At 37.5% G+C, this 26956-nt stretch overlaps 3 protein-coding genes across 9 annotated transcripts in view; 2 read left to right on the forward strand and 1 right to left on the reverse strand.

Moving 5' to 3' along the window:
• The window catches only part of ATP2C1 (ATPase secretory pathway Ca2+ transporting 1), a 52002-nt gene extending 33636 nt beyond the window's left edge, over positions 1-18366 (forward strand). For all 5 annotated transcript variants that reach the window (XM_063325293.1, XM_063325292.1, XM_063325294.1 and 2 more), the window contains exons 15-28: positions 1180-1275; positions 1383-1472; positions 2888-2992; positions 4688-4844; positions 6273-6443; positions 7432-7529; positions 9174-9224; positions 10059-10225; positions 12034-12102; positions 13825-13941; positions 14870-15017; positions 15638-15733; positions 16582-16723; positions 17543-18366. In XM_063325293.1, the coding sequence (XP_063181363.1) occupies positions 1180-1275; positions 1383-1472; positions 2888-2992; positions 4688-4844; positions 6273-6443; positions 7432-7529; positions 9174-9224; positions 10059-10225; positions 12034-12102; positions 13825-13941; positions 14870-15017; positions 15638-15733; positions 16582-16723; positions 17543-17679 (1644 nt within the window). In that variant the 3' untranslated portion in view covers positions 17680-18366. The remainder of the gene's footprint in view (positions 1-1179; positions 1276-1382; positions 1473-2887; positions 2993-4687; positions 4845-6272; positions 6444-7431; positions 7530-9173; positions 9225-10058; positions 10226-12033; positions 12103-13824; positions 13942-14869; positions 15018-15637; positions 15734-16581; positions 16724-17542) is intronic.
• Positions 18367-20846: 2480 nt separating this feature from the next.
• Positions 20847-26735, reverse strand: ASTE1 (asteroid homolog 1). Its single transcript, XM_063325296.1, has 4 exons — positions 25388-26735; positions 23227-23437; positions 22129-22324; positions 20847-21810 (listed from the first exon to the last, which is right to left on the reverse strand). The coding sequence occupies exons 1-4, from the start codon at positions 26699-26701 to the stop codon at positions 21531-21533; spliced, it is 2001 nt and encodes a 666-aa protein (XP_063181366.1). The 5' UTR covers positions 26702-26735; the 3' UTR covers positions 20847-21530.
• A 100-nt stretch (positions 26736-26835) lies between these two features.
• The window catches only part of NEK11 (NIMA related kinase 11), a 104031-nt gene continuing 103910 nt past the window's right edge, over positions 26836-26956 (forward strand). The window contains exon 1 of one of the 3 annotated variants that reach the window (XM_063325299.1): positions 26836-26906. The gene's annotated coding sequence lies outside the window, so the exon portion shown is untranslated. The remainder of the gene's footprint in view (positions 26907-26956) is intronic. The other 2 variants (XM_063325300.1, XM_063325301.1) reach the window with 2 other exon arrangements.

The raw sequence follows: 26956 nt of genomic DNA on the forward strand, positions 1-26956 counted from the left end.
TGTATAATATGTTAGGTCCTTAATCTCTTGATGGCTTTAGGTCACAATGTAAGACAGATGCCAAGATACAGTACAAAGACAAGTTGAGAGCTTGTCTTTTTTTTTTTTCTTCAGTAAAGAAAGTTTAGGTTATTTTGCTGTTGCAGGTGCATAAAAATAAAATTTGCATGTTGCAAACATTTAAAATAGGGATATTCAGCTTTTGGCTGAAAGACTATGTAAACGCACATAAAAGAAGCAAAAGCAGCAGGAGTGGAAAAGCAGCAAGGTGTGGAACTAGATGTGGTTTCATGGGAGTGTTTTAAACAAGTTATTAAATTCTCAAGCTCTTCTTGATCAGGGTTTTTTTCACATTACAGTTAACAGAGCGTCTTGTCACTGATTTCTGTAAGCATAAGTACTGGTATTTTTTTTCTTATTCTTTCCTGATAATTACCTGTGTTTGCTTATATATCCTGGTATTTATTTTTCTATTTTTAGAATTCTGTAGGAATACTGTAATTGCTTTTTCTTTACTACTAGCACAATTTGTTTACATCTGGGTCAAGTCAGCTCCTTTTTCCCAATTCAAAGAGAACTTGAAATGGCTGTAAAATATATTAGCTGTTAATGCCGTAGACTTTTTTAGGATCCTAGTGGGATGCTTGGTTTTTATGCACTAAAAATACAATTTTAGTGTTTTTTAACACCTCTCTGAGGTCTCAGCTGAGAGACTGTTCAAGTATGATTTCCCCCCCCCCCGCTCCCGTCTTACTGGATGGAAGTAGGACTTTGCTCTGTACTTCCATTTCCCTGCAAGGGGTATGCATTATTAACCAGGATAAAGACAAATAGGAGGAAAAAATTAGAAAGCAAAAGAAAGCATGCCTAATACTGTAATGGAACAACATACATTGCATTTATTTATGCTAAGGAATAAAATTGCTACTTTAAAAATATATAAATTAGTCTCTAATGTATTTCATTGAACTCCCTTGCCCTCAGTTTTTTATTCCTTAATCTAGTACCTTCTACATTAGAAGCTGCGTAGGACAATCCATTCACACTGGGTAAAATCAGTCATTATGAATGGCCTTTTTAAAATTTTGTGTAGTTTGTAGTGAAAAAGATGAGATTAAAACAGTTTATGAACCTGGTGAACATTACATTGCATTCCGCCTTTGGCTGTTTGTCTTGCAGGTTACTGGAGTAGGTTATAACAGGTTTGGAGAGGTGATGCTCGACGGTGAAGTTATTCATGGTTACAATAACCCATCCATTAGCAAAATTGTTGAGGTAAGACTTGGCACAAAGTGAGTTTTAATTTTATGATGTAGCACGAGAGCTTTGTATGGAATTTACTTTGTGTTCTGTTTTCTTCCCTTTTCTTCGTCCTCTTACAGGCCGGTTGTGTGTGCAATGATGCTTTGATTAGAAACAACACGTTAATGGGGAAGCCAACAGAAGGGGCTTTAATTGCGCTTGCTATGAAGGTGTGTACTTGGTGGTGCTTTTTGGATTCGTGACAGGTGGGAAGTATGTAGAAATAAGTTTTGGAGTTTTTTTTCCCATTTTCTTCTCCTTTGGGGTGCCTAGATTTTTATGGCAACTGCTTATGTCCTGTGTTTCTTACTTGTTGGAAATGGTTGGACATTCTGAAATATGAGAGAAAATTATGTATAACTGAAGTAAAATCTTTATTTTCATATTTTTGTACTTAATACTGTCATTTTACCTGCCACAAACTAATTTGCCTGTTGAGTGTTGATTGAGCTGTCTCTTTCACAGTTCTCATCAGAAGCAGTAAGAAGTTGATAACTGGTGTATTGGTGACTGCAACACTTACAGTGCCCTATAAGTGTGGGGCATGGGTAGTTCGAATTGTGGATGCTGTAGTTAAATGTTTTGGGTTTTTTTCTATAAAGCTGTGACACACCTGTTACAGCTACTGAGAAATGTAGCAAGGCCTGTTAGCACTTGATAATTTTCTGTGTTGGTGAATAAACTGAAAAACATTGGAAGATGAATGCATTACAGTCTCTCCCTGTGTAACTGAAGCCCAAGGTAGATATATCTTCTTGCTGAGACTCATTCCAAGTCCCCAGTCTTTGACTGGGAAGGACCAGAGTGATGTTATTTTGGCATGAGCCCATAGAAGCTGAGAAGGAGTGTTTCACATCTGTTGCTGGAAAAGGAGATAGTGAAGGAGTTGTGAAGCTCTCTAAGTACTGAGAATGGCTTATGGCAGGCTGCTGCTTCCGCACCTTCTTTAATTGTCACTTTCTCTTGGACTTTAAGGGTAGAGAATGGAATGCTGTGAGGTGCATCAGAGGCGGGGAGAGAACAGCATTCAGAATTAAATGCATTTTGTCTGGAGTCTTCATGGTTAACTCCAGATTAAATGTTTTGGTGATTCTGTTCACTTAGAAAAAAAAGTCACTTCAGGTTGGATCATTCAAACTTAAAGTGCCTTCTTCAGACTTTGCCACAGCCTTGTGTTACAATTTTCTAGGCCGTCCTAGCAGAGGAATTACATAGATGTAAGGAGGGCGCGGCAGGGGGGGAAGGCTTTGGGGCTTTAGACATCTATTTTTGTTTTAGCTACATTGCTAGCCGTTGCAAGACTTGTGTTTGTGGATGGTCATAATCCACGAAGTATTTCAAGATCTGTGGATCAAAGATAGTATAGTGTTCAATGGTCTGACTGATGCTGAAGCCTGAAAGAAGCTTCTAAGGGGTTTCGGTGCTAGTTTTTCAGAAGTTTGTCTAAACTGGAATGGTGCTCAAAAGCAACTTTGGGGATGAAAGTAATGATTGTTAACTAAGATGTCTCAACAAGTCAACAAATTGTATAGCTGTTTGGAAAGAAGAGGTCCTGATATTGTGGTGGTACTTCTGTTTTATGCAGATGGGTTTAGATGGACTCCAGGAAGACTACATAAGGAAGGCTGAATATCCCTTCAGCTCAGAACAAAAATGGATGGCTGTTAAATGTGTTCACAGAACACAGCAGGTAAGCTTCAGTCACTGTTTCCTTGTGCCCTGGCTCTGTAGAACGGTTATCTACCTTGTTTAATATCCTCATTTTTCACTTCAGAAGTTACGGCAGGCTGGTAGTAGTGCACAATCCTGGGAATATGGTTTGATAATAGATACAGTTTTAGTTTCAAACTCTGAAGTGGAGATTAAGAATCACAAGAAATTATTTCCATAAAAGGCATACTGGGAAATTATTTTAGGTATTTTGATATCCGAGACTTTGAATGTATACCTGGGTGGGTTTTTTTCTTCCTTCTCCTCCCTCCTCAAACATGTAAAGCAATTTTGACAAACTTCTGCTGTTCCAGTGCTACACAGTTATGTAATGAACTAAGAGCAAGAAGATGTACTGATGTTTGATAGTAAAATTTGTGTTAGGCTAAAATGCAGGTTTTCTAGTTCCGATGCAGACAGCACATTCCCCCGTGTTGACAGATTTTTACTCATGTCAACAGTGTCCTGGATTATCAATACAAACCAGTCTTTAACCTATTTTTCCATCTTCTGATGCTTTCACATATGTATTTGCATTCATATTTCATTTAGACTAGTCTGAATGTTTTTGTTACAAATATTGACATAGTCACTGCCAGTCTGGTAACTGGATCCTTCTAGACAATATGTGCACGGACAGACCTTACCTTGGATTTATGGAAAATTTCCTAGTACTTCTAGCCAAAAAAAGGCTTATTGACAGCGTTCGAGTATCACAGTAAAATTTTTGCTTTGGAAACAAAGCATTTTACTCCTTTTATCTATATTGTTAATATTGTTGTATAATTCTTGTCTGTATAAAGAGTAGTGAGCAGGAATTGCTATACAGCTTTCATTCATGTAAGGATTTATTGTGTCTGTGTTGTGGTATCAGCACTTTTAAGACTGTTGAAAAAATGGTAGCAGTTTTAAAGGGAGCATAAATTCTTTGAAGGCTAAGAAAATGCAGTGGGATTAGAAATTTAGAGCTCTATCGCTTGAGCTTATCAGAAAGAATGAGGTAACTTGACTGCTGTGCATAAATACCTTCACAGGGAGAAAATAGATGTATTAAAAAAGAGCTTTTTAGTTCAGCAGGGAAGAGAAGATGAGAATCAGTGATTGGAAATTGAGCTGAGGCAGCAATTCTTAATGGAAAAGGCAGGAAGGGAAAGGATGAGTTGATTTTAGCATTGGAGTTAAGTGTTTAAGGTAGGTGGTGTGTTCTTGATCCTTTGATATCATCAAGCCTAGATGGTTATCTGGAAAATAGTAGAGTTGTTAGGCATGGTACAAGAATGCAGGTAGTATTTAATGACCTGTGCAGCTGGTCAAATGATGAGCTAAAGGTCTTTTCAGTCTGTTGTTCTGTGTAGGCTTTTCTGTCCTTTGTATGGCCTCTTCAGTGTATAAACTGTGACCCACGGTGTCTGATGTGTGTGGTGTCTACTGTTTACTGAGATGAGATACTGATAGCTTGGCTCTTTTGACATTACCACTCTTGAACATACACTGTATAGAGATAGTCAAAAGAACAGATTTTTAGGTTTAGAAGTCTAATTTTGATTTGCATTACGTTCTGAAGACTCTTTAGAAAAGTACAGCTTTGCCATTCTTATGTGTGTATGTACTTGTGTGTGTATATATTGATATATACATACAGATATGTGCACACAACAATTCTTTTTCCTTTTAGGACAAACCTGAAGTTTGCTTTATGAAAGGTGCTTATGAACAAGTCATTAGGTACTGTACATCATATAACTGTAAGGGGCAGACCCTACCTCTTGTTCAGCAACAGAGAGAGCAATACCAGCAAGAGAAGACATCTATGGGCTCTGCAGGACTTAGGGGTAAGGCTGTTTCAGTGTCCCAAAATAATATATATTTTTTTAAATGGCACTGCTTCTTGTTTAAACAAACAAAAAACCACCCCAAAATCACTAGGAATTTTTTTTTTGTTCAGTAAGTGCCACTGGGTTTAGTTTTTCTTTAAAATGGGGGAGTGGAAAAGAGGTGCTGTTCCCCAAGACCTCTATAATAACATGATTAAATTGCAAATGGTGAGAAAAGGCACTGCTGATTCATGTCATCTTTTGCCATTCTCTGTAATCTCTTGACCATAACTGAATAGTATGTTGCTACCTGGTAGCTCCCATATCTCACTGTAGGTGTTTTGTGCATTTTTATATAAAATGTGAATGTGTTTATTTTTCTATTACTTTGGCTGCTGGCACCTTGAAGTGGGGCTAGCCCATCTGATAGCAGGTCAGACAATGCCATTAGAATTACATTTTATGTTAACAGGCTGTGTAGATTTTTAAGTATAACTGAAAGTATTTCTCTCAAGATGATTGATAGGAGGTGATTGTGGGCAAGCCTTATAGATGGCTGACTTACTTTCGCCTCTGTAAAGAGACCTCTAGGCTGTTAAGCGCATCCACAGCTTTTTAATGTGAAGGTATGGGGACTGTATGGCTCAGGAAATTCCTGGGATGCAAATTATTAGAAACTGAGAGGATATGCTAGGAGTGGTATCTTTGTGCTGTTTTGTTCGGACAGTCATTCTTTGTGTCTGCTTCAGACCACCACCAAACAAAAAACTAAGGTAATGTTTTGAAAAAAAATTAATTTGCTTTTCTCTTACAACTCTAACATAATTTAAATATATTTGAATTAAGATTCCTACTGTAAAAGTCTAGAAAATATTCAGCATGTACTCAATGAAGTCTGCTTCTCGAAATAAGTTAGTAATCTTCCCTTTCATCCTCTTGCATCAAAGACCATGCATGTACAGAGAAACCACAAAGCTAGATGCTGTTCTCTTTCCACACGCTGAAACTATAAACACTTTCATCTGAGAACAAATAAGAAAGTTATCTTTTAAACCTGGAATACGTATGTTTGGTAAAAAGACTACTCTTTAGAAGAAAGGAATATACATAAGTAGGCTATTCTGAATACTCAAGATAACAGGCATTGCTACCAAGGTTTAAAAAAAGAAAATTGCAATTTCCGCGCTTTCCTTTATGCTGGCCTAGTAGTTCAGTTAGGTCTCATTTGCAGACATCTTCTTGCAATAAGTTAATTTCAAGTGGAATACTCAGATGAATGAAGTTACTCAAAAAGTTTTCAGCAATGAGGCCTTTGGTCAATATGCAGATGTATAGTTGTATGCCACTAGTTTTCATTTTTGAAAACAGATACTAGAAGTTGATTTAAATGCTGATGTAAATGTTAATTTCAAATCTTAACTTTTTTTTTTCTTTGTCTCCTAAAAGTTCTAGCCTTAGCTTCTGGTCCTGAGTTAGGACAACTGACTTTTTTGGGGCTTGTGGGAATAATCGATCCTCCACGGACTGGCGTAAAAGAAGCTGTTACTACACTTATCACATCAGGAGTTGCAATAAAAATGATTACTGGAGATTCACAGGAGACTGCAGTGGCCATTGGTATGAATAGTCCACTTCCTTTCTTTTTTCACTTGCTTTTTTGTTTCGGCAATGCCTAGCTAATTGTTATGAAGTATGAGTATTAAGTCTTTAACATTTGTGAGTTCTGTATGTTGGACATGGCACAGTGGAATTAGGAAAAAAAACAACAAGCCTAGCCTGAAGTGATACTTTGGTTTCAGCTTAAACTGTAGTTTTTTCAGTTGCTTAATGTATGAGTTTTGCTGGTTTAGACTATGTTTAGACTGTGTTTTGTTGTAACATATGCTTGATTTCTAATTCTTATTCCTACACTCCCAGCCCCACCCTTCCTCAGCTTTGGATGCCTGTCTTATGGCAAGTTTAGAGAGAAACTAAAATAGCCGGTGACAATTAGTATTTAGGATGGATATGGCACTTCAGTACTATCCAATACAGTTTTGTCCATATAACTAAGTTTGAAGTTTAAGTACTATTAATTAATATTTAAACAAATTACTTAACTTTTTACAATATAATACAGTAATGTACAAGTACTTTAGCCAGAATATGAATTCTTTACATATGGAATGATGAACAAAAAATTGAGTGTGCACATACAAAGTACACGTCCAAACTAGCAGTACCTTCTCAGAAGCTTTTTTACTTTGTCTCCCTCATGTCATTTTTCATTTTCTATCATGCTATTTTTGAACTTTGAATTCTTTAGAAAGGACTGAGCTCTTGAGTTTGTATGACACCTGACATAATGAATTACAGACCTTTAGACCTAAAAAGTCTGAGGAAATAAATATCTGATTAGAATAGACTTTGTAGCGTGTGTTTGTTACTCAGGAGTTCAGATAATTTACTCCAGTATACTGAATCAATAAGGTGTTAAGATGTTCTGCTCTAGGCGTTTCAAATCCGCAATGCTGCAGAAAATAGTAGGTTTAAAAAAAAATAATTAGGTACTTACCGTTTTAAGAGGGTAAATTATTATAATACCTTTTTTATTATTTATTTCCAGCTAGTCGACTAGGATTGTATTCAAAAAATTCACAATCAATTTCTGGAGAAGAAATAGATGATTTGGATATTCAGCAACTTTCTCAGATAACACCAAAGGTTTGTTTTGATATACTACTTAATGAAATGCAGTACAGGATATATTTTATATTGAGAAATGCTTTTATCTGTGGAAAGCTAAAATGTAACTTCTGAGATACAAGTAACATGGTTCTAATAGAAGTAGGTGATACAGTAAATTACCAGAGGCTTTTAGTACAGAAACACGGAGGCTGTCCCAGATCAAACAAGTATCTTTTGGTTTGACATATGAAAATTTTTCTTTCAACTCATGCAGTTATCTTTTTAGGGAGTTTATTACTTTTGTCTCTTTTAATGATCCAATTTATTTTTTTACCTTTCAATGCCTGTATGTTGGAACTTTCATTTTGCCACCTCTCGCTTTTAGTGAGCATCATCACCTTTTTCTGTTGCTAGACCATTTTATTTCTTTGAGTAGCTCAGCTCATATGTATAACCTTACAGTTTGCATGTTCAGACAGTCCATCCTTTTGTAATTTGTAAGAGGAGCTATCTGTATCTTTAATTAGATTTTTTAATTGATCTGAGATCACGGGCTGAGAATTTTGAAAGGGTTTATTTATTAAATTACTGCTTAATACTTTTTAGTTATTAAATAACTAAATGTATTAGCCAGTGTCAAAGTTGTAAATGTAAAGGCATAATCAAATGCAATTGAGGTTCAGGCTTGGCTATGTTGCAAAACTGATGCATCAAAATGCTGGTCTGTTTGCAGAAGACTGCAAAATTAGACTGCAGTGTGCTTGAGTCTGATGTAAGCAAGCCAAAAGCCAGTATTTACAATCAAGAAATGTGCACGTCAGCTGTGTGTCTTTCCTTGCTGACTCACAAAATCAACTTTAGAAAAAAAGAATTGTGTAGCAAATAGTAATTTTTGGTTTATTTGGTAATACTTATTCTTAAGGGTTGTCCTCTTTAAATAACTGAAACAGCTGCAAATTTACTTTTTGCATGTTTGACCTGAGACCCAATTAGTTTTCTAGGTGTTTATCTAAAATCTTATCAGGAATAAATTAAAATCATCCAATAGGATTGATATTGGTGTACAGTCTAAATTGTCTGTTGAGAAATCTAACTTCTTATCCAGCCTTTTAAAAAGGAAAAATAGATGTGAAAGCTAAAAGCATGGAGCTTATTGAAAATTAAATTCTACGTGCTCAAATTTCAATGTACAGAGAAGACCAGAGACAAAAAAATGCTGAAAAATAGTTCCTTCTAAGCTGGAATCTTTATTTGTTAGCTTTAAAACTTCAATTTGTTACTAATACGCTACGCACACCAGTAAAATTGGTATGTCCCGAGTAGCTTGCCACTAGTGCTGACAAGGGAAAAGGACATTATTTATAGAGTCAGCGTGGCAATCGCCTGCATGAGTTTAGTCGGGAAGGCCAGCAGCAAGCCATTATAACTCAGTTGTTTCACAGTTTCAGAGGGTTTTTAAATTACCTATTCTATCTTGAAATAAGTAGCACCAACTTTGTTTACCAGAACACACTTTGAGTATTCTCTGGAATTAATGATTTCACTATTAAAAACACAGTTCAGCTGGCAAGAGTACAGTTGACCTTTGATAATATTTTTTTATTTTCTAGTTGTATAGAATCCAGTGCAATTCTTTACATTTCTCAACTTTTCACTACTTCTTTATTGTGCTTTTAACAGGTTGCAGTGTTTTACAGAGCCAGTCCCCGACATAAATTGAAAATTATAAAGGTACGTCTTACTAGAGGCTCAAATGCTGGACTGTTGCTATGGGTACCATTTGTGGTGTCTTTACTTAAATTATAACATGCTACAGTGTGTCATGATGAAACCAGAAATGCATTTGGTTTGAAAGTGAAGTGTATTTGAAAATATTATCTAGAAATATGTTTAGCGCCCACAAGTGATAGGCAGCTGCCGGTAGGCAACATTATGCTTTCTTCTATGCAGGGAGCTGGGGGTTGATTGAGGTTTTGTGTCACATTGCGGTGCAATTGTCTAGGAGCTTGAAAGAACCATCGTTCTGATACTTCTCAGAACAGGATGAAAAGCCATGAATTTCAAGCTATGTCTGAAGTGATGCTTCCATGCAGAAGCTAACAAAAGAAGGTCGCAAAGAGGGATGTACTCAGTGTAACAATTGGAACAATCAGAAGAGCAACAATAAGACTAAAGAAGTAAAACATTGAGACAGTTGGAATACATTGAGGTTTATAAGAGGGTGATAAAAGTTAAAATGAAAAGTTGGTAGCTTTTGATAAATGTTAAAATGAAAAGTTTCTTCTTTCTTTGTCTAGAGTTTTTTACTTTCTCTTAAAGGTACATTTTATATACCCTAGCTTTAAAATTTAGGCTGGCTGACTATACGAACTGAACTGTAACCTAAAATCTTGTGTAAAAATGCATTACAATACAACCTGCTGCTTTTTTTTTTTTTTAGGATTTTACAGTGCAATGAGAAGAAATTGGGGGGCTAGGGGGTGACAACACCAACCTTGTGTCTAGAATAATTTTACAGGATTGGTTATATCAATCCCTGATTTAAGCTCTTTTCCCTTTCTTTAGTCCCTGCAAAATAATGGTGCAGTAGTAGCTATGACAGGAGATGGAGTGAATGATGCTGTTGCTCTGAAGGCTGCAGATATTGGTGTAGCAATGGGACAAACTGGAACAGATGTTTGTAAAGAGGCAGCAGATATGATCCTCGTGGATGATGATTTTCAGACAATAATGTAGGTGGCATTTACGTACATACCTTGTGCTGTATAGTTTTAATGAAACGTTGCCTGGGTTAAAAGCAAAAGAAGTTCCCTGAATTTGTAAGTGTAGCAGCTGTTAATGAGTTCTTTGCTAAGTGAGGAGAATTATCTTTAGTGTAGTTATCTGTATTATATTCTTAAAAGAAGAAATAATAGTACGAGGAAATAGAATAGGAAATAATAGTACGAGGGACAGCTAAGCATTTCTGTCTTTTTATGTATGTGAATAATAATATAAGAATGTATTTACATATTTAGACCTTTGCTACTCTGGTCTTGTCCATAGATCAAATGTAAGTAACAAAGGAGGTTGTGCATGTACGTGATATAGAAACTAACCTGTATTTCTGCTTTTCCAAGTAGAATTATGGTAGTAGTGTATTAGGAAACACAACTGGTGCAAAATTGTGAGTCTGTTAGCTGTCAGTAGGACTCATCTTCATTTAATTTCTTACTTAAGAAGCATAAATCTTGTGTAAAAACGAGAGAGAGAGCATTTCTCTCAAGATTTAAATTTTTTACACAGTTCTGTGTTTGTTTTCAACTCTTTAAATGTGGTGGTGTTTCAGAAAAGGAAAGGAATATAAGCTATTTAAATGTCACAGGTGAAAACAAGTTACCAGCTTCTAGTAACCAGCTATTTGTTACTTGTTTTGTGGGTTTTTTTTTTTGTTCAGTGTACTTCAAAGAGAGTATAGCTAAACTTATATTATTCTGAATTTAATCCGTCTGACTTTTGAAGGTAGTGGTTGTTGGCCAAAGCAAGACTGCTGTCTAGTGAGATAGCCTTCATTTCAAAATTATGAATTAATCTTGGAACACTTCAGTTTGTCTCAAAGTATGATGCTTAACCGTTGGGAAGAAGTGAAATGTAGTACCTATGTAGTAGGCTGTCAGAGGATGATCTCAGTTAAAAGGTTTCCATACTAATTCAGCCAACAGGAATGTGCTGTTGTGCAAAAAACAAAAGGGAGAAGGGAATAATTTTAAGATATTTTCAGAAGAGTACATGGGAAGGACATCTGTGGTAAGTACTTAGGCTTGATGAGGCTTTTGCTGGAATGCCTTATCCCGTTTTGCGCACTTCATCAGGGAAGTTCTCAATAGAGAGTGAAAAAAGTCAACAATAAGGGGGGGGAAAAAAAGAAAGAAAGAATGTGCTCCCATAATTTTACATCCTGCCCCCAACCCCTTCAATCTTTTTGTCTTCAAAGTTACAAAAGGAATGCTGATTAACTGTTATTCCTGGATGGTGGAGGAATGGAAGAGAGAAATCAGTCTTATTTGCACCAGAGTAGACTTGATATAGGTATTAGAAAACACTTTCGCACTGCTAGAATTGCGATAATGTGATAGGCAAGTTCTGACACATGCTAGAGGTTGAAAAGATAGTCTATACATATTTATTTCTGGTGCCGTAAGAACACGTAGTCTTCTAAAGTCATGCTACATTTCTATGATTTTGTAAAAGTTTTTTATTTTGATTATCTAACTTGAATCAGAAGGTCTCATCAGGGATAATGGTAAATCTTAAAGCACAAGGAGGAGATTTTACCATTGACATTTGATTTTGAAAGTTAAGCAGCTGGAAAAATAACTATTTTGATTAATCTCATAGGCAAGATGAAAAACAATGACTGGCAAAGTTGTAAGAACCTCAGCTCCATTTGTTTCTTGACATTTGTATTGCTACTTAAAATAATAGCTTTTTTGGTTTGTTTTAAGCTTTTTTGGCAGTAGTCTCATTTGTCTAGTGATGTAATCTTTGTTTTTAATTGCAGGTCTGCAATTGAAGAGGGTAAAGGAATTTATAATAACATAAAAAATTTTGTTAGATTTCAACTGAGCACGTAAGTTTCAAAAGTTGACAATATCAAAGGTTCTTACTATATTGGGAATGAATCAAAGCATCATGAATCAGATGCTGCATAAATTAATGTGAAAATTGCAAATTTAATGTTGGAAGCTGATACACCATGCCATTTTGTACTTGGTGGTTTGTTTCATTTTTAAAGAACCAGAAAATAGTGCAATAAACAGACATCTAACTTTGTCACAGTTCTTGCTGTGAAGATGTAGAAAAAATAGTCAACAACTGAGAGGATGGAGAGAAACAGGATAGCTACCTTTTGGGTCCTTGTTTAAAGGAGAAGTTAGTAGTTGTTCCCTCCTTAACCAGAACATGTATATCAAATGGAGCAAACCAGGGAAAACGGGAGGTTAGTTTCTCTGTAATCCCTATGCTGGTTTGTGGAATAAGTTTGCTCTAAGAAGCTAACTTCCTTTTCTTACATGTAAGTATCCCTTACATGTTTGTGGTGCTAACTATATCGTGTGTACGTAAGACAAGAATTCATTAAGCCTTAGTTTCAAAATGTTGTGAGTTTATCTTATTGAATCTGGATTCAGGAGCATGGTTTTCTTCTTTGTCGCATTGTTCATGTACTTTTTTGAAGCCTTCATGGCATTTCAGAGGGGTTGAATAAAGTTGCAGAAATTAAAAAAAAAAAACCAAAAAACCAAAAAACCAAAAAAACACCAAAAAACCAAAAAACCAAAAAACCAAAAACAAACAAAAAAACCACCCCAACCAACCACAAATACCTCCCCCAAAACACCAAAATCAAAAAAAATCCCCACCAAAACCCAGAAAATGCCAGCCTCTTAAAACTTGCATAAAAATTCTAAGAAGTGTCATATACTTTCAGTCTTGACTAGAAAGGTAGAAGGCTAGAAATCTGCTTCTGAAAAATGGCAAATCGTAGGTATTCTAGGAAAGCGTGCTTGCCTGTTAGCCATGGCAATGGTAGCCTCAGATTTTTGATGGATGAGTTATACTTTTTTTTTTTTTTTTTGGTCCCTTTTTGCAGGGATTGCATAATAGGGTTCAGTAGAGCGCTAAATTCAGAAATATTATAAGCCTTGCTCTCTTCTTGTCGGTTATGAAACCACTTAATCTTTCACTGCAAGCAATTAGTGCATACTTGTTTAGAGAGGTTTCTAATACCAAGCTTGCAACCAGCTAATCTATTTTCAGTCATTTGCCTAGCCTTCTCATCTTGCTAATAATGAGGAGCGGTGTAGTATTTTTAGGAAGCTTGGGTGGTGCTTTGCCTTGACTGATTAGTCAACCTAGTGCCAGGTGCACAGGGTGGTTGTGTTTTGTTTACATCAAAAGCGTAAAAGCAATTCGTTTTTCAAAACCATGTTTAAAAGTTCCACTTCTGACACAGTAGAGGTATAGGACCTTGTTCTCCAGTAAACAAATCAATTAGGTTGAAGGTGAGTGATAACTCTGAAATGTTATCTTAAAGTTTGGGGGGGGTTTAAGTTGCAAATTTGCTGTCTTTTAACTGCCAAAACAGTGCTATTTTAAATATGGACCGTGTCAAGATGAATATTCTAAATGAATTCATGGTCTGCCTTTAAAGTTAGGCTTACATCAGTCATAATTCACACTGTCAAAATCTGTATCTACTCTTAAACAGTTAAGTGTTGATTACAAAGCAGTTATCAGTGGATCTTCAGATCTGTTCCGTGCTGACAGTTATAAAACTGGATTCTTTCAACAGGAGTATAGCAGCACTGACTTTAATCTCACTGGCTACATTAATGAACTTTCCTAATCCTCTCAATGCCATGCAGATCTTATGGATCAATATTATTATGGATGGACCTCCAGCTCAGAGGTAAGTAATTACTTTAAATTTCATTAGAGGTCTGTAGTTCTTCTATTTCAGCAAGGAAAATGGTTACTCGTAAAGAAAACTGTGAAGTGTTAAACTTCAGTGGAATGTTTCTGAAACAGCAGACTTTTGCTTTGAATTACAATGTTTGCAGTATAGTTCTATGTTTATTCCTTTTGGTTTGCTTTAGTATCATATCTATCAATAATTATGGGGGAAGCATGGATACCTAAAGATCCACGGTTATGCCTGTGAGACTTGGATGCAGGATTCTAGCTTCCCTCTGGCTTCTTCCTCTGACCCTCTTCACTGCAGATAGATGGTAGAAGCAGAGGTGGAAAGGAACTAGTAGTAAATTTCTTAGCTAGATTGATCACAGTAACAGAAGTACTGAAAGAGGGTAGGTTTAGGTTAGATATTAGGAAAAAATTCTTTACTGTGGGGGTGGTGAGACACTGGAACAGGCTGCCCAGGGAAGTTGTGGGTGCCCCATCCCTGGGAGTGTCCAAGGCCAGGCTGGATGGGGCTTTGAGCAGCCTGGTCTAGCGGGAGGTGTCCCTGCCTGTGGCAGGGGGGTTGGAACTGGATGATCTTTAGGCTCCCTTCCAACTCTGTCCATTCCATGATTCTATGAAAAGGGGAACATAACTAATATTGCAGCTTCCTTTACAATTAACATCTGGTAATTTAAATATTGTCTGATACCGGTATTTATTGACTCTTAAGCTGCAGTGTTAGAATATTGCCTGTTATTAATACATATAACTCAGTTTTCTGAAAGTGAAAATATCATGTGCTTATTTGAATGATTCTTAGGCTGTAGAGAGAAGATTAAAATCTTTCTTTCAACTCGGAAAATCTAGTTCTTAAGTTCGAAGCAGTGAATTATTTTTATGATGATAAACATCTAAGATGTTCTTTTAATTATAAGCCTTGGGGTGGAGCCTGTGGATAAAGATGTTATTCGGAAGCCTCCAAGAAATTTGAAGGACAGCATTCTGACCAAAAACCTGATTGTTAAAATACTGGTTTCGTCAATAATTATCGTGTGTGGAACACTGTTTGTCTTCTGGAGAGAGGTATGACAAAAATCACAAAACTTAAAGCAGTGACAAACTAATTTAAAAGAAATCCTGATTATAACAGCAGTTGGAATTCAGAATTTGCATGAATTTAGTTGCAAATTTTGTCCGTGCTTACTTAATAATCTCTTCAGCTAGCAGATTAGAGAGGAAGACTTTTGAAGTAGTTGTTGAAATGAGGAATACAGTTTTATTCCCTAGTCTCTATTTGAACACAGACTTTTCCAGGTCCCAAATCTACTTGGGAAACTTTGGCCTGTAGAAAGTAATTGTACAAATCTTCTAGCCAGACTATTATGAAACAGACATTTCACTTTCTTTTCCCAGTAGAGAAAAATGTTTGAACTTCTGGTAGTGCATCATAAAATTCTTGGTATTCCATGTGCTTGCATGGATGTTTGTCAAGAGGCTTCATTTAATCACAACTTGGAATTACAAATTGTTATAAGTTACAGATGCATAACTTTTGCTGTACAATTTATTAAATTAGCTTAGGGCAAACAATTTGCTTTTGCTTTCATTTACTAGCTAGTATAACTTAAAATATTACAATAACTTTGTTTAGTTGTGGAGGGCTTAAAGCATGCTAAAGCCATTTTATTTTCTTTTTTTGGCAGTTAAGAGACAATGTAATAACGCCTCGAGATACAACCATGACATTCACCTGTTTTGTATTTTTTGATATGTTCAATGCTTTGAGTTCTAGATCTCAGGTAAGTGATTCGTATTGTCCATTTACACAATAAGCAGAAATTTCTTGGAGGGAGGATCTTGCTGTATCTGTTTCAAATGTTTTCCTGAAGATCTACTTCACATTTGCTATTAAGCTTCAGAGTTTCACGTATTTACTAGGTAGGACTTCTTAAATTACGCATAAGTAGTAGTTTCCTTAATTTGTTTATGTGATGCAGAGCTGCTAGTAACGCTTCTGTCCTGGCAGAAGCAAGACAACTTTTAATAAAAAGTTGAAATGTGACATCGTCCTTTGTATTGCTGTGTACACTTGGTTGGGATTTTTTCCTGAAAATCCTGTCAGTTCAGCATCCTTGCTAGAACCTGAAATTTCTTGAAGGTCTTAACCTTTTTTATTTTGTAACCCTAAACCCATAATCGAAAGAAAATTCCTTCAACTGTTCTTTCTGTCTGTATTTCTGTTTCAATGAAACAAGTCTGAAATTTTGTGCTAGTTGGAGAAAAGTACATTGCTAGTATACATTACTATATTTACTCTAACTTCCAGTCTATTTTCTGATGTGAATTGTCAGGGTCAACAAAAACACTTCCATCTAGTGTAGAGGTCACCTTCTAATGCACTGTACTTGCAGAAAAGTGAGCTCAATATACAAGTCGTTGACTATGAAGACAAGATTTGTGCTCTGTTTACCAGAGAGAAAATGCAATTAGCCTGTTCAAGAACTTGTTCTGGATTATCTAAAAGGTCGACAACAATTTTTTACATTTTTCTAAAAGTCTGGATGAAAAGAATCTGTAGTTAAGAATTATTTTCTTGTCTAGATAATTAAGATTACATGTACAGTGTAATACGTTGTTTATTTAACAGGCAAAATCTGTGTTTGAGATTGGACTTTGCAGTAACAAAATGTTCTGCTATGCCGTCCTTGGATCTATAATGGGGCAGTTGTTGGTCATTTACTTTCCTCCACTTCAGAAGGTTTTCCAAACAGAGAGCCTGAGTATCTTGGGTAAGAACAGTTCCCTTTCCAAAATTGTACATTACGGATTAATTTGTAAATGCATTAGCTGATGGGTCTATAAGAGCTCTATAAGAGCACTTCTGGCTGCTTGCGTTCAACAGGAATGCAAAGCTTGCTAACCTTTTTTTAACATCCTTTTAGATGTTTTCTTTGCGAACCGTGATTGAAACGCATATGGTACACAACTGATGAGTGCATTCTTAAGTTTCTTAGGTGCTAATGAATATAAATTTTGATGCAGGCAAAAATGAAGTGTAGAGTTTACTGAATTTTTTTAAGCACTGATAATCTTGCTATTTAGCCATTTTTTCCTCTAAATATAAACACCTTGCTTAGAAGTCTTGATCCTTTATTAAATAAAAAACAGCCGCATTGTCATAGGATAAATAGACGTGAGGATTTTAAGAAGCTATAGATACATAATGCTGTTCACCTCATTAATTATGTTTATTACTTCTGCAGTTAAATGTAATTAAATACATGTTTTTACATAATTCTGATTATATTAATATTTTTTCAGTATGAAGTTAATTTTATATTGCTTAGTGTTCTTTGTTTTCATGGGTGTTAGTAAAAATAGGGTTCTGAAATACTCCAGCAGTTTGAAATATCATGCCTGTACGTATGATTTGTGCAGAATCTATGTGTGATAATCTTCTGGTCCAGCAAAAATTGGTTTTTGCTTAATTTCTCCTGAACTTAACCAATGATTGGGAGACGATTTGAAAGTTTTTAAGTCTGTTCTTTCACAAGTCTGCCCTTAGCCTTAACTAGCAAATTTTAAAAAGACTAATTATCTCTTTCCAGATTTACTGTTTCTTCTGGGACTCACTTCCTCTGTGTGCATAGTGACTGAGATCATAAAGAAGTTTGAAAGAAGCAAGGAAAAGATTCAGAAACGTGGAAGTTCTTCTTCGTCAACTTCGTCTTTTCTTGATGTATGATGCATATTGCATTCTTTTGTTTGCAAACTTTAGGGATTGCTGTCTAAAGATGTACGAGGAAGAAAAACAATATTGGGAGGAAAAAGAAATCCTGAGGGCTTTTGACAAGTCCTTTGTTTCACTGGCTAAGGATGAACGTTCATGTTTCAAGACTGTTTAGAATTTAACTTCCAGCTGTGGGAGTAACAAATGAAATTATGCAACTTTGGTAACATTTTTCCTCAAACATAAATTTACTTTTGAGATTGAACGGGATTTTGTGTGTGGGGGGTTTAATTTAAAGAAAGATCGAAGCCCAGGTCCCATTTTCTGCACTTAAAAGATATAACTGTGTAAAATCCTTCTCTTAGATATAAATATTTTAGTTTGTTTTTATTTAAAACATTGTACTATTTTACTTTTATGGTGGTGGGACTTTGCTACTAATAAAAGGATAAAAAAAAGTATTTCAGAGGCATTCCACTGGGTTTAGAGTCTGTCACAAGAGTGCCATATTCTAGCTACTGTATTTATTTACTTTATCCTGCAATGTGTAAGCGGCTCAAGTACCTTGTGCTACAGTTTTTTTGTATCCTGAGGTTTTTTTTTTTGCACAGGATGTGACCGCTGTCGGATCACTGTTTTTCTTTTTCTTTTTCTGTGATTGAAAAGCCTATACTGCAATTTGAAGTAAATGTTTGCTTTTCTTAAAAGTGTGTTGTCTTTTTGTTTTAAAAGAACCTGGCATTTACACAGATTAGCATGCTTGTTTGGATATAATTTTATAGACGAGCTTTGCTTCGTGTTTTGTTCCCTATTTACTTTAGCTTATGACCGTTAGATCACTTGAGTGATCATAAACAGTACTGTAACTGAAATGATTTGTAGTGTATTGAATTAGGAAATGAATGCACGAATCCGCACTCTAATGGCAAAAACCCCACCCTTCTTTGAAGAAGCTTGAGCTTCCTTCCTCTTCCTTCGTCCACCCTGATCATAAAGATGAACTTTTTACTGGTAGTGTTACTTGAAATTTTAACCTACAGAATGACTTTTTGTGGCTAGAAAAGCAGCACGATAGACCCCTGTCTTGATCTGTTAAAAGTATTTTTAATATATGATAATGTCTGAATAATATTCACTAATTGGAAACGGTGTTCGTCCTCAAAATAGACTTGCAGCTGTTGTCATCAGTGTCTTCTCGTCAGAGTAGGACTCATCATCCCTTGAGGAAACGCAAGGAACAATCACCTAGGGAATCTTGAAACGAGGATGTCTAAGATCTCTAAGAGGAGTTGGAGACGTAATGGTATCTCTTTTGCTCGAAAGCCTGTTGGATACACATCTTTTCACAGTGTAGCCGGAACGTGCAGCAGTGGTATTGGCTCTGGGCCCTGCTGTCATGAAGGTCATCCTGTCGGTTAATGAGGAATTGTCATTAACAGTCACTGTGATATTTTGCACTTACCGTGCCATGCTCAAAATCTGGGGAGTTCATGGAAAACGAGGCAGTTTGGAAAGTGCTATACGAGTTTCTCTGCTAAGAGGTTATTTTAATTGTTCTCATTATTCATGAAAAATGCGTGGACTGAATTCCATTGCCACTTTTTGGCTGCGCTCTTGATCGTTACCATCTAACAGCAAGTCTGAGAGATTTTTCTCCAAAACAATTGAATCAATAGTGGGATTTTTCCACAAAAGAGGAGGCATTTAATGTGGGGTGAAAATAGCAACCAAGGAATTTAGTTGCTCATACTAAAGCATGGTATAGAGAACTCTTCTGTTTTAATAATGGTCCTTTATTTTTTTTTATTTTTACCCCAAGGAAGATTGAAAACCTATAAGGACTCAAAAAGGAAAATTGGAACATTTGATTTAAATTCTGAATAGTAACCCTAGAATTGGTAATCATTTTCTTCTGCATACAGGGCTGGTGTTTGCAATGAGGTGTATTTCATCTTACCAGCAACAAAGAATGGATGAATTCTGCATTGAGAACACATTTCCAGTAGAGTAATTCTTAATCATCTCAAAAGGCCATGTGATCATAGCAGCCTTTTTATCCGAAAGTGGAATACTTGAGTTTATCCTAGTCTTCTGAACTATCTAATTGAAGATACAGCTTCTTGGCAAGTCTCAAGAATTTATGTTCTCCAGCACTTTTCCAATGTGGGATTCAGTGTAAATACCTCTCTTCTCACAGCACTAACAAAATGGAATCAAAGATGTCTGTACTTTTATATTTAAGACTTATTTTAAATGTGACTTTCTAATGATTAAAAACTATGAGGAACAACAAGTTTGATAAAGTGAAACACATGAGATCATAATGAATCAGAGGATGATTTGAATGATTAAGGATTTAACTTTTAGTTACTAAAATAAAGAACTTTAAATTTAACCCCTTTCAACTTTAAATAAAGCCACCTGTTGGAAATGTGACTTTGCAGACTGCTGCAAATTGAAGCCTATGTAGAAATGGGTTGCACAGTTCTAGTAATTTGCTGTATGGTTGAGCGTAGGTGCCATCTGCTGGTAGTTTAATAGGTAGCAGTTTTGTACTGAAGACATGTTAAATATTACCATCTCAGACTGTACCTCAAAGATAATCTCATTAATTTAATAGATGTTATACATCTTTTCTCATTGAGTATATTATAGCAGTATCAAGACTCAGCTGTATGATATCAGAGACCCTTTCTGTAAGTCACAAGATCTAGTGAGTTACTTCCATGTGGACGGCTGTCAGATAGGGGACATAACCAGGACTGAAAACTGAGGACAAGATGATGCAGGAATCAAGCTTGAATTCTGGCAAGTAATGGGCAAAACCTTAATGATTAAAGCTGGAAATGATGATTTTCCTGAATGTAAGAAAAGGTAGATGGATTCTGGAGAAAAAAACCCAAATGTAGTAACTAGATTTCATACGGGGAAGACACTGGGAAAGAGTTTTATACGAAAAGCATTTATGTAAATTGACTAATTTTACCGGAAAGTTAGCTAATACAAAGCACTGAGAAATACTGATGATGTAGGATTTTTTTTTTTTTAAATATAAATTGTTATTTGGTATTACTGTGTTGATAGTGAAGGTTTGTCAAGTAATTTAGTGTACATTGGGGCAAGTTAAATGGGTCTGTAATTCTAGTGTAGCCTTTAGACAAAGGAGGTTAACTTGAATAACAATGGTTTGCTGATGGCAGAAGAGAGTATAAAATTACTCTGAAATTAGCAAACCTGCTGAAACATGCTACCATGTGATAGCTTTGTGGATGCATGTAAGCATTTAACTCTTACTTACATACCAAAGTGGAGGAGAATAGAAGCTGAAGTTCCTCCCTGAGCATAGTTCAGTGCCTACAATACTGCAAGCACAACTTCCTCAGTTGTCAACAAGTAAAGCTAGCTGTCCCCAAAAGTACAAATAGTCTACTGGTAAAGACTGATTCTACAATATTTTTAAACTTGACAATTTCCATTTTAATCTGATCCGTAATCACTGTGTTTCTCAAACACAAAAATTAGATTCTTTTGTAAGTTAGACGTGTTCAGGGAAACGGAGGGATAGCCAGCTATAAGTGTTCAGGAAAATAATTCCTCTGAAATAGCCCCGCTCTGAAATGCTGACCAGCTTTGCTCTCATTTTCAATTAGACTGATACCTTTAAAGAAAAACAAAACACCACAACATTTATACAGGACCTCTTTTATTTACAAAAGTTTTAGTTACAAAAAAGTAAGTTAAAAAATACCCTGAAGCAAGTGTTAGGAACTTTTGTGAAAACAGCTGAGCAAATTCCAGTAGTTGTGTATTTTAATATAATTTCTTTCATCTGCGTGGCATTAAAAGTTAGTTCAGGAATGATGCTTTCAGTCCTCCACTCCAAGTGATGCAAACCTATTAACATTGCCTAAACGCTGAGTTTCTGGTATAGCACACCTCATGGTCTTTTTTTTCTTATTAGATGCTTTCTTCTTTTTACAGGACTCGGATTTCTGAAAGAAGTCTGGAGATACAGTTGATGCCACTGTATTTAACAAAACCTGATATACCCGAGTCATTTTTGGAGATGAACTAAACAGATTTTCCACTGAAGGTGTTGATTTAAGCTCTTGATACAGTCTGTGCACAAGGGTCCCACTGTAAAGCCTGCTCAAAGGAAGGAGAGAATCACACCTCAGCAGGACACGTACAAAAACATGCTGCTTAGTGGGAAAAAAATGGTCTTAACTGATATGGTTAAACTGATATGGAAAAAAACATGGCCTTAACTACATACAGGATCCAACAGTGAGCTCCTGAGGGATACTTATTCTACGCAGTATTTTTCTCGATATTAGTATCTTTAAAGAAGGGAGTTCAAATGTAGTAAAACTGGCCAAAGGAGTTCAACAGAGAAAATAAAACAACATGTGAATGCATTTCATCAGGGACTTGTGTGGAAAGCAGATCTCTGAACATCCTTACCTGGTTAGGTCTGGCTCAGAGAGAGGAGTGCAGAGTAGCTGGTTGAGATACAATCCCATCTGAAGACAGCACTGCCACTGGCAAAAACTGTGCGCAGCATCTAAATCAAAGTCTTTAATTTGCAATTTCTTTTCCTTCCATTTTAGAAATTCGTTATATGCAATAGTGTCATCTTCAGCATGTACAACTGTGGGATCTGGGTTATAAATAAAAAACAACATGCAAATAAAAGCTCTGCTGTGAAAATTACAAAAGTTATCTGCAATGTATAGGGTCTTCAAACCTCCAGTTCTGTTTCATGTCTTCAAATGTCTCAAACTGAACTTTAAGACATAAAATTGCGTAAAAATTCAAGTACGAATATCCATGAGAATCTGAAATTGTGAAATAAGGAATTCTATTTGTTAAGTAATTTGCGACACTGTTCTGTGAGGGGCTCAATTCCAAACAAGATTTCCATCTCGCACCCACCCACTTGGGAAGCAGGTGGCAACCACGTCAAGTCCAGTTTCTATAAACTAGAGCCTAAAGAAACTGTATAACCCTGGCATGCGTAATCTTTGCCATCAAATGAAGAACTCCTAGAGGAAATGCCACCATAACTCTAATAATATAAACATCACTGAAACAATTTCTCTGATAACTTAGTACTTTCAACTTGCAATGCATAGGCAGATAAAGAGTGCCCATGCAATTCAGCATTTTTAAGTACAGAAGATTTTAGAAAAACTCATGAGAAAAAAAAGTATCTATCAGAATGTATCAATAGTTGTTCTCATTTCTTTTGATGCACAAACACGTTAAGCTTTTTTTTTTTTTTTTGGAAGTTTTAGATCTAAGTTAATCTTTTAGTCCTGAAGAAAGCATTTATAAATGCAAATTAACATTTTACAAGATGGCAAAGTACTGTTTTACCTTTACAAAAGCCTAGCACTGCTTCTCCGCTCTCTATCAATGCAAAGAATGTGACACCTCTGGATATAGTGTAAATCAATGCTAATTCATCTGAATTTGGACAACTCACCATAAATGAGGAAAAATGAATTATGGTATAGATTTTCATAGCAGCTCAATACCTCGTCGTCTTTGGAGACATACCTGGATCATTTGTTATCCTGTGAAGTTCTCCCGATACCATCGTTAGAAGTAAAGCCTTTAATTGATGCGAGTTAACTTTTGGTTCTGAACAACATATCCAGTAACACGTTACAGCAACAGGGAGTTGTAAGTGACTGGGGATAGATTCTAGGATACTTGGTTTCACTCCTAGAGTCTCCAGCAATAGCATCCGACGGCGTGACGTGGGCACCTGAAAACAAATTAAAAAATTGAAGTGAAAAAATAAAGGTAAGAAACTTTATTTGCTGTGAGCAATTTCCAAAAGGCAAATAAGTTTGTGCATAAACTAGATAGAACTTGATGTTTTTTTAAGTTTCATAGCTGTTCTGAACAGGAAATATTTTTAAATACTACTTAAGCTTTAAAAACTACACAGTTAAATGTTAGGTAGAAGAAAAGTCATTTTTTACAACTGCCTGAAGTTAGATTTTAAGAGGTTTCAGAGTCTTCAAATCAGGTGACTCTACATAACAAGAACAGACATCACCATTACCTCTCACAAAGCAAGGGTAACTTAAGAGGCTCCTACATAAAAGTTGACTTGGTTGGAAAATCCTGTAACCATAATGCATTAAAATCATTTTGGTATGGCAAATATATATATACACACACATACATATATATATACACACTTAATTTTGTGCCTCTTAAGTTATCCTTGCTTTGTGAGAGGTAATGGTGATGTCTGTTCTTGTTATGTTGAAAACACACTTACCTGTAATCACAACAAAATATTATGTGTGAATTTTGCATTTTTCACTTGCAATGTATTAATTCCTAGCGTATGTTCCCTCTTTGTTTATTTAACTTCTAAAAAGTGGTGTTATGAATTTATCCATAACTTCATGCATGCAGCAGAATCACAGCAGGCTGTTCAATGGCAAGTAGAGTGCTTTGTGAACCTTGGTTAGGATGGTTTTGCGCATTCTTAGGCAGACATCCCCACAGGTGAAGATAAACTGAAATCAGTTTTGCCTATAGCACTTTAAATGTAGAATGACCTTTCTTCTTCTAACCTTATGTTGATTAATAATTCCCATATATTTAGTAAGAAGATTTGTTATAATAGTGGTGTCAATTATGTCTCTTAAAATCCCAAAACATGATTTTTCAAACTCTTAAGTATTTGCATATCCCTCATTTAAAAGGCCTGTAACAATAATCTGTATCTAGGCCTTTGGATCCATAGCTACCGTAGCATTTAATGGTCATAGCAGTGATTAGACTTGGTTCTTACACGAAATAGCCACCAGCAAGTGATAAAAACATACAGCATGCACACAGAGATGTGTTAACAGTTGACCTGAATGTCAGAATTGGTAAGAGTATGTGGCTTAAATATGCAGTATTAAAAGACCAGACTGTATTTCCAGATGTTTCAGAAATTACTGCATACAAAACCTCAGTTTTGCAGCTTTGGGAATGGGAGATTACTTTCCATTCACTCCAAGAGTTACAGTCTTAAACATTAGAATTTAAATATACAGAATTGCTAATACTGACTGGAACTAACCTAGTACAACTTTCCTTTCATTACAAGCTGTTTTTCAGTTGCTGTTCTGTCTGGCAAGCAGCAGGGGTCCACGTTAGCAGAACGCGTACTTGTGGCAGGTAAAATTGCTGGGCAGCTGCAAGATTCGTACACAAAGTAATAGCGATTTTTAGTAAAAAAAGCATGGGTCAGATTTTGTTCCAGAACATTGCTCTGAATCATCCATAGCTTGATCAAGTATGTAGTTTTGTAGCGTTAAATTGCACTTTTCTAAATTTCATTATACTGAGTTACCTTCCTATAATTATAAAAGTATTAGGGTAACAGAATACACAGGACTAAAGGCCTTAGAATAGAAAATGCAGGCAATACTACATACACACACAACCAACTTTTCATATAATTTGTCTTGGTACACTTCGGGGGGGGCAGGAAGGGAAGAAGATAAAGGCAATCTGTGTATAGCTTCTGAAATATCATAGGCCGAGTTCAGAGGTACCTGTAGGTACCTCTGTATTACAAAGTGACTTACTGAGGTGGCTTACTTCAGGCATCGCATTTAGCGACCAGATGGCAAACGTGAGTCCCAAATATCTTTTGTCACTCGTCAAACACTGTTAACTGCGATCTGTTGTGACAACCATTTACCTCAATTAACTTGTCCAAAGTAAAATGATCATCACAAAAATCTGTGGGTAGGCTTGCTGCTTGAACAAATGTTTTTTTAAGTGTCTTTTGGAGTCTGTCAAATTCACATACAACTGGCAGCTCGTTGCTCTGCTTACTTGGAGAAGCAGCTTCAGTATTTTGAGATACTTTGAGAAGTAGTCCATAGATAACTTGTCGAATGGGCAAAGCTGTGCTGTGTGCGCTAGGTCTCTGCATGTTCTCCACCTGAACGTGGAGGAAGGTACTTCTTAGTATGAGGGCATCGCTGATGAATGGGGCCAGCTTACCTTTTGCCAAAGCATCGAGCACCCACCAGGGTAAGTCTGCTTTCCTGGCAGCCTCACATTCATACTTCCCATTCTGGAAAAAGTCCTCAAGATTCACGTCAGACGGAGTATAATCCTCCATTGAAGTGCACAGAAGCTCCCTTATCTCTTCTCTCTGGTGTTTCTTCAGGTACTTAAGCAGGCTGTCGACAGCCTCGGTGGGCTCAGCAAACTGCGACAGCCAGCGCAGCAGCCCCTGAAGGCGGGCGTGCTTGCCCCCCTTCCCCATCGCGCAGCCCCCGGCCAGGCGCACCTTGCTGAAAAACACCTCGAGGGCTGCCAGGTCGATGTAGTCGTTCCCGTTCATGACGGCGAAGAGAGGGAGCAGGCTTTTGTTCAGGTGGCTGAAGTGCCTGCAGAACTTCTCCACGGAGAAGCAGCGGGCGGGAACGTAGGAGCCCTCCTCCCCTTCTCCCGGGCAGACGCTTCGCCACTGGAAGTGGCTGAGGGGGCAGTAACCGGCCGCCAGGTCGAAGACGCAGAAGTCGCTGTCGAGGGAGAGGACGGGGCAGCCCCAGCGGTTGGCCAGGCCGGCGATCTCCCGGTCGGCCTCGGCGAAGCACTGCACGAAGGGGACGCCCAGCCGGCCCAGCGCCTGCACGAAGGCCTCGCGGGTCAGCAGCGGCACCAGGCAGCCGCCCTCCCCGCGGGAGAGGCCGTGGGCCGCCCGCAGCCGCTCGGCGGCTCGTCCCTTCAGCGTGGGCAGCTTCCTGTCGTCGGCGTCGCGCCCGCCGTCCAGCACCACGAAGGGGGCGACGCGGCAGGCCCGCAGGCTGCCGAAAAACTCGCCCACCGCCGCCGCGAAGGGCCCGTAGTCGCCGCCGCGGCGGAAGTCGTCGGTGGAGGCGAAGTACAGCCGGTGGTAGAGGCTGCTCCCGTCGATGACCAGCTTGGTGTCCCTCACCCGCAGCTCGGTGAAGAACGACCCGCGCTCCTCCACGAAGCCCGTCAGACCCTGGATGCCCATGGCGGTGGCCACCCCCCTTCCTCCTCGTCCTCCTTCGGGCGGAAGCAGCGCTAGGAGTGACAGGCGGAGTCCTCCAATCAGAGCTCTTCTTCTTCCCGCCCACTGACCCTCAGTGCGCGCGCGCGGCCTGTCTCCTAGCGACGGGGGCGCAAACAGGGGCCCGGCGGAGCGGTTCGGCCCGGTTCGGCTCCACAGGCCGGGCGAGGTAGGAGGCTGTGGCCGCTTCCGCTTTCGCCCTGCCTCAGGCCGTCCCGA

Source organism: Chroicocephalus ridibundus, chromosome 2 (genome assembly GCF_963924245.1).
Source record: "Chroicocephalus ridibundus chromosome 2, bChrRid1.1, whole genome shotgun sequence".
Classification (NCBI taxonomy): Eukaryota; Metazoa; Chordata; class Aves; order Charadriiformes; family Laridae; genus Chroicocephalus; species Chroicocephalus ridibundus.